Source organism: Asterias amurensis, chromosome 12 (assembly GCF_032118995.1).
Source record: "Asterias amurensis chromosome 12, ASM3211899v1".
Lineage (NCBI taxonomy): Eukaryota > Metazoa > Echinodermata > Asteroidea > Forcipulatida > Asteriidae > Asterias > Asterias amurensis.
Genome location: NC_092659.1, coordinates 16,656,614 through 16,664,641, shown reverse-complemented (window position 1 = coordinate 16,664,641; position 8,028 = coordinate 16,656,614). Strand labels below are relative to the sequence as shown.

General features: G+C 38.3%; 1 protein-coding gene across 1 annotated transcript in view; it reads left to right on the top strand.

Annotated features, from left to right (window-relative positions):
* Positions 1–2,575: 2,575 nt before the first annotated feature.
* Positions 2,576–8,028, top strand: part of LOC139944779 (peripheral plasma membrane protein CASK-like) — a 135,137-nt gene continuing 129,684 nt past the window's right edge. Inside the window, 2 exon segments of the mRNA XM_071941886.1 lie at positions 2,576–2,703; positions 4,205–4,317. Coding sequence (XP_071797987.1) covers positions 4,259–4,317 — 59 coding nt within the window. The 5' untranslated portion in view covers positions 2,576–2,703; positions 4,205–4,258.

The following is an 8,028-nucleotide window of genomic DNA, read 5'->3' as shown; positions in this document are numbered from 1 at the left end:
TTAGAAGAGTTTCGCTTTTCATACTTGCACTTGTTGAGGTGGCCTATGAAGGTTTAGACCTTGGCCCAATTTCATAAAAAAACAGTAGCATTAAAGACACTGGACACTGTTGGTAATTGTCAAAGACCAGTCTTCTCACTTGATGTATCTTAACATATGCAGAACGTAACAAACCTGTGATAACTCAATTGGTCGTCAATAATAATGACAGAAAAAACACCCTTGTCACACGAAGTTGTGTGCTTTCAGATGCTTGATTTCGAGACCTCAAGTTCTAAATTTAAGGTCTCAAAATCAAATTCGGGGAAAATTACTTTTCTCAAAAACTACGTCACTTCAGAGGGAGCCGTTTCTCACAATGTTTTATACTATAATCCTCTCCCCATTACTCGTTACCAAGTAAGGTGTTATGCTAATAATTATTTTAGGTAATTACCAATAGTGTCCACTGCCTTTAACCTGAATTGCCCCCCTATGGTCAAACTTCACACTTTTAAATATGGGGAATGCGAACTATCAATAATGGGTTAAAACAGCATGGTGTATCCTGTTTCATTTTGTGAGCTTGTTTTAGGAGAGTTTCGCTTTTCATACTTGCACTTGTTGAGGTGGCCTTATGAAGGTTTATACCTGGGGCCAATTTCATAAAAACCAGTAGCATTAAGACTTGCTAAGCACAGAATAATATTGCTTAGCAGGAACAGGTTATTAGCCATTATACCCTTTCGGTACAGGAAAAAAAAAAGTTCACAGATTTACAAATAATTTACAGGGTTTACAGAAGGTAATGGTGAAAGACTTCTCTTGAAATAATGTGCCATAGAATGCTTTACTTTTTGAGAAAACATTAAAACAATATAAATTCTCGTTAGCGAGAATTACGGATTTATTTTAAACACATGTCATGACACGGCAAACGCGCAGAAACAAGAATGGGTTTTCTCGTTATTTTCTCCCGACTCCGATGACAGATTGAACCTAAATTCTCACAGGTTTGTTATTTTATATATTAGTTGTGATACACGAAGTGTGGGACTTGGACAATACTGTTTACCGAAAGTGTATAAGTTTGCATTGTTGTGGCTGGTGCCCAACTCGGTTTTTGCTTAGCAAAGAAATTTGTCAAGCAATATTTTGTGAAATTGGGCCCAGCATATAGTGCTCCCACCATGCTTGGTAGTTTCTCCCATATCAAATTGCTATTCATTGCATAGTAGTATGAACCAGCGATGTTTACAAAGAACTACCTTGCCCTTTTAAGAAAGCATCAAGCCTATTTTGATACTAAGACTTGAGATTTCATACAGTGAACTTCACAAACTCTCACAAACAAGTATGTAATTTTAGGTTGAAGGTTTATTTGTTCCAAAGAAAGTAAAATCACCAAACAATTCTATGTTAATGACAGGCCTGAAATGTCATTTAATGCCATTTTCATTTTGCAAAAGGCACTTGTATTGGAAAATTTAATAATCTATGGAACTTTTTTAATGGAGAACATAGGCCGAGACTAGGGCTACAGAGGATGTGACCTCTGTTAATATTCAAGGCCTGAAATTAAATTAATGAGAGTAAAAAATGTGATACTCCGGAGGAATCTGTCAAAGCAAAGCTTTTTAGACAATGGTCCCTATAATAGTTCATGAGATAGAGGCTACAATTTCGTAAAGGCATTATAAATTGTCAAAAATTAGTTTTAGCTACACGAACAAGGGCTTTATTTAAAGAACAACTTTTAGTAGGCCTACACAATCTTTTGGGCAGGAGTTCTCCAGAGGATTGGTATCAACTATGTAATCAGCCAGTAAAGCTAAGGGCTAAAATTTCATAAAGGCATTTTACAATTTTCAACAAAAATTAGTTTTAGCTACACGAACAAGGGCTTTATTTTAAGAACAACTTTTAGTAGGCCTACACAATCTTTTGGGCAAAGAGTTCTCCAGAGGATTGGTATCAACTTTGTAATCAGCCAGTAAAGCTAAGGGCTAAAATTTCATAAAGGCATTTTACAATTTAAAAAAAAAATTAGTTTCAGCTACACAAACAAGGGCTATATTTTAAGAAAAACCTTTAGCAGGCCTACACAATCCTTTGGGCAAGGAGTTCTCTAGAGGATTGGTATCAACTTTGTAATCAGCCAATTTCCAGAATAAAGCTAGGGCTACAATTTCATAGGAGGCATTATAAATTTTCAACAAAATTTCACTTACACAAACAAGGGCTTTATTCGAAGAAAAACTTAAGTAGGCCTACACAATTCTTTGGGCAAGGAGAAACATTTATTTCTCTAGAGGATTGGTATAAACTTTGTAATCAGCCAGTTGACAGATAAATCCATTTATTTTGGGGATAATTACCATCCCTATAGTTTACATGAACTAATAAGCTTAATTGTGTAAGCTGATTTATATTAAATCCCTTCATAAAATAGTACCTCCTCCCCACTTTGTGAAAAACTTGTGACGCTTTAAACACGAGGGGGCGGTATTCATTTACGCCAAACCTCGCCCTATCGTTTGTGCGCGCTTCGGTGAAGCCTTGACCTTGCACGTATGGAGCATGCGTGGTACGGCTTTCAGGTGCTATCCAGAATTCGTCTGTGTGTCGCGATTTTACGTCGGAAATAACTGCTTTTGTTGGAATTGCTCTATACATTTCACTTCTTATGAAGGTGTTTGGAAGAGAACATAATTTCGATTAAAGGTGAGTGTTTGATTTGATCTTAAGTGTTACCATATGGATAAAAATTAGCTAGGTTTTCGTTGTGTGACGGCCGCGAAATTGAGTAACTGGCTTGCCTGCCTGTGCATACATGACGTTTGTATTGTACACTATGGAACATGGGAATAGAGATTGTTTGTTAGAACTCCCGACCCTTAATTCCTAAAAGATAAATGAATGACACAACAGTGATTTGCAATTAATTATTGTTGTGAATCATGGTGCATCATCATAGGTTGTCGATTTAGTCATACTTTTGTATATTTTCAGAAAATCGTTAATTTTGTTTTGTTTTTAGAAATGGTTGACATTTACCAGAATTTGGACTTCGTTAATCCAATCGTGTTAATGGTTGTCATTTTTTTGTGGGTGTCATTATTTTGACCTGGTGGTTTGATGGAGCTATTTCAAAGACAAAGGCAATATTTTTGTATCGCCTGCCATCGTTTTACTCATTATCTCTAACAGCAATATCTCATTTGTCTATATAAAATACTAGTTTGTTTCTTATTGATTGAAAAATTGGCAGTCAGATGCGGAAATATTCCATATCGAACGAATAGCTCTACAAACTGTTATTTTAGTTATGCTGGCCTGCAATTCTTGTAAGCACTGTTCAATAAACTCTTAGAACTATGAGGTTCATTCCACTATCGTGGGGACGATAGCACAGCCAACCTCAAAATAGTAGTACACATACAATCCTGCAGCCACATACGCCCAAAATTAAGGAACAATGTCGAATTCACCTCTATCTGAGTTTGTAACATTCTTATCAATGAAAAAGATAAGATTGGGTACTTTCCTGTTTTGGGGTCATTTGATCTGACACGACAGTGTGTGTGCACATCGTTAATGGGTTTGCATTATTCTGCAACAGTCATCTGCTACAGGAACCACTACTCCACCATAAGTTGGCGTGCCATTTTACTTTGGTTAGAAAAAATGCCCCCCTAGAAGGAAAACATTTGCTCTAGGCCATAGCTGTGCTCAGCCCCTTGGAATGCCCTAGTAGAAATGAAAACCTCCCTGAAAGCATTGCGCTTCTATGAAACGAAGGGACTCTTCCTTAGCCCTTTTTTTTTTACACAAGAGAAGTATTAAATCAGACATGAAAATGGCCTATTGGTGTGTTCATTCTCACTTTGGGACTATTAAGTTCAACCGTAATGTCAGGTTTCATACTTCATGCGGAAGCAAATTTCAAGCAGATGCACATCAAATAATGATACGCAAACACTACGTATGGTGGTATGCTACATGTACAAATCAGGTACACACTGTTTGCCAATTCTGTCGCAAGGGAACTTTCTTCGCTTCTCTAGGTCGCGACAAGTACGAACTAGGCTTTTAACACCTTTTGTGACCTTTATTAGCTCATTCAACTGTATAGTGTACAGCAAAAACATTTAACTAACAAAAATGTTTGCTAACAAAACGACATGCTCACTAATTTGCATCAATTGTCTCTCTTCCGTTTCAGAAACTCTACATAACTTGACTTTTGAGGTTTCCGAGTGAGAAGTTGGTCTGCAAGATGACAGATGAAGATTTGTTGTTTGACGATGTGTATGAGCTGTGTGAAATCATTGGAAAGTAAGTGGCATGAAGTCTTGTTACTAATGAAGCGAATGGATAATCCTTGTTATGTCAACAAACTCTATCTTAGCAATCAGTATACTAGGGCTCAAAATTGACACAGCCCCAAGAATTTTAGTGTCACAGCCAGTGCAGGCCTGGTCGTTAGCCTTTTTGAGGTATGGCAGACGCAATAGGAGTGCACAGTGTTAAAGGAACACGTTGCCTTGGATCGGTCGAGTTGGTCTTTGAAAAGCGTTTGTAACCGTTTGTTATAAAATGCATGGGTAGAAAGATGTAAAAGTAGAATACAATGATCCACACAAACATGCCTCGAAATTGCACGGTTTCCCTTTCACCTCGTCGACTAACACGGTCAGCCATTTATGGAGTCAACTTTTTGACTCCCATAAATGGCTGATCGTGTTAGTTCGCAAAGGAAAAGGAAAACCACGCAATTTCGAGGCAAATTTGTGTGGATCATTGTATTCTACTTTTAAAACATCTTTCCAACCATTGATTTTATAACAAAGGTTACATATGCTTATTAGAGACCAACTCGACCGATCCAAGGCAACGTGTTCCTTTAAGTTTGGGTGTAAACACACAAATTTACCCAAACCCAATAGTGTTGTAGCATTGCATCCGCCATATCTCAAAAAGGGTTATTGCTTTGGTGGCCTTGAAATGCTCCAGTTAAAATTTACAATTTCCTCATACATACATGGTGCCCTCTACCAAGGGGGAAATGCTTTGGTGCCCTAGCCCTTTCCGCCAGTAAACTCATGGCTTGACAAGTCCGGTGGTCTTTGGTTGTGTTTCAGTCTGATAAGATATCTTCAATTTCTGTTGTGTTGAAGAATGCTTACCCAGAGTACAAATGAATATAAAGCTGCACTCAATAAAACTTGCTCAAGCTCAGATGATTCACACTGGCAGAGTTTGAGTCCAAGCGCACTCGTCGTGTCCTTCAGCTTGCGTAATGATAATAATAATAACAAATTGTTATATTAGTGCATTTAACAATAAACTGTATCAATGCGCTTTAAATTAGTGGCCTGGTCATTGTACTTTACCGTAAACGGTTCAAATGTTGAATCGTTTTGTGTATTTTCCTTGTCTCATTTAAATTCGGGCCTTACAAAAACCTTGATTTTGTCCAGTAAATATTTTGTGTGTGACCAATCTGGCGGATTCCCCCCTTTCTAATTTAAACCCTGTACACAAGCTCAAGGTGGAGGGCTTGAATCCCGCCTGAAATGCCTAAAAATATGGATATTTGTTACTTTAGAACCTGAGAAGCCTTGAGTACATAGGCCCTTTTCGCAACCACGGCTTCGGCTTTAGGCTCCCTCCTCTCGTCTATAGCCCTGGGCGCGTAAGCAAAGCACGCGCAATTGTGTCAGAACAAACGCGGGCCAAGCTAGCCTGTGCCAAATTTGGAGCCGAAGCTGTGGTTTAAAAAATGGCCATATTGTAACTTGTAACACTTGGGGAAAACCAAATCACGTCATTTCTTATCCCCCTTTGCAATTCATGTCAAATAACATCAGTTGGTGCTCTCATTTGATGTCATTTCCGCTCTAACCAAAGTGACAAATGTTAGCGTGCACCTACTGTACACGTACGTATGAACGCTGACGCCATCATCAATGTTCAGTTTGAGCCCGATACGATATTTAATTCATAACCAGCAGGTGCAATTAACACTGGCGCACACTAGAGAAAAATTATCATTGCACCTACAATCAATCATGCATTCAAAGATTGCATCAAAAAATAGCTTTACTACCTTAATGATTCCATGGATAGCCCTTGTTCATTGTGTTAATTGTTGTGTTTTGCTTTGGGAGGAGCGTAAGAAGGAAAAAACAACATGATGGTTGAAATTGTTTTAAAGACTTTAAAACCTAAAGTGTGGTTTACTTGAGTTACTGTGTGTCCACTTGATAATGCTATTTTTCTGTATCTGAATGGGATTTTTTATCAATGGTCAGATCATAAAGCAAATACTGGTCTTCAATGGTAGGTTAGTGTGAACTTTGGACTGAGTTTCTCAGTCATACAATGGATGTATTTCTTCATTCATACTTAAAGGCAGTGGACACTATTGGTAATTACTCAAAATATTTATCATCATAAAACCTTTCTTGGTGACGAGTAATGGGGAGAGATGAATGGTATAAAACATTGTGAGAAACGGCTCCCTCTGAAGTGACGTACTTTTTGAGAAAGAAGTAATTTTCCACGGATTTGATTTTGAGAGCTCAAGTTTAGAATTTGAGGTCTTGAAATCAAGCATCGGAAAGCACACAACTTCGTGTGACAAGGGTGTTTTTTTTTTTCATTATTATCTTGCAAATTCGACGATCGATTGAGCTCAAATTTTCACAGGTTTGTTATTTTATGCATATGTCGAGATACACCAGCTGTGAAGACTAGTCTTTGACAATAACCAATAGTGTCCAACCGTCTTTAAAGCTAGACACATGAAAGTAGAAACAGACATTTATGGAATGTTCAGGCCTGATACATTGAACATGTACTTCACTAATACAATTGCCTCCATGCCCCCTGGTCATTGCTTTTGTGCCCTTGCAGACCTGGAATTTCATCTTTGAGAGGACAAGGCCATTTTCATTTTGCAAAGGGCACTTCCATTGGAAAATATTTAAGTCTAAGGGAAACCTTTGAAGGGGCACCAAGGCCAAGACCGGGGCAACGGGGGCCATGGCCTTCGTGGCCTCACTGAAATTCTAGGCCTGCCCTTGAAATGCTCAGAGTAGGAATTTACAACTTCTCTAAAGGGTGCCCTTTACCAAAGGTAAAAGGCCTCGGTGCCCTTCCTCTTTCAAAAGCGAAAGTATACAGGCCTGAATGTTCATTAAGACAAAAAATAAGTTATGAGTTCCCTCGGCCCCCACCGGCCGCTACTGCCCCTACTGCCCCCCCTCCCTGGATCTTCGCGTGGAAACTGACAAGCTATCTTGTCCTGCTGTCGAGAAAATGAAAAACATTAATTGGCAACCCTGATCTGTGTTTGATTATTGAGGCATGTGGAACAAGATAACCCGAACGACTAATTACTAGGAGATGTGTAAATCTACCTTGTTACATAACGGGCATGATGCACAAAATATGTGCAGTGTTCAGTGTATTTAATTTCATTCATAACTGGTTATTTGTTTCATAAACTAACAGTGCATATTTGCGACGTGACTCATGACCGGGTAATTTGCATGAAGTCATAGAACAAACTTTGCTTTATAAGCTTGACTGCACTTTATGTTTAATGTGTACTTGATATGTTACATTCGACTGTAAGAGTAAATGGTGCACACTTTAAAGGCAAATTAAACCTTCTTTTTGTTTTTAACATCAATTGTTTTATAAATGTTAATACTTGGGAAAATAATGAAAATATCAATATCACAAACCGCAATGAACTTTGCTGATGGTGTATTGTGCAGTGACTCAATGTGTTTTGTTGGGCTACCTAAATCTCATCAGGGCTATTAAAACTTCTTTGTTACTAGCCCTGCTGACTACCATGAAAATACACTTAATTTCGACCCCTGAAATATCTCCTTGATTGCAAAAAATTGCAACATGTTGGGGTCTCTGGCACTTGTATTATCGCTGATACAAACACGAACATGGATTGTTAACAAGTACCGGGCAAGCTCTCTTGTCTTGCAGCCGGGAAGTATCATTTGCAATTGGATGGGA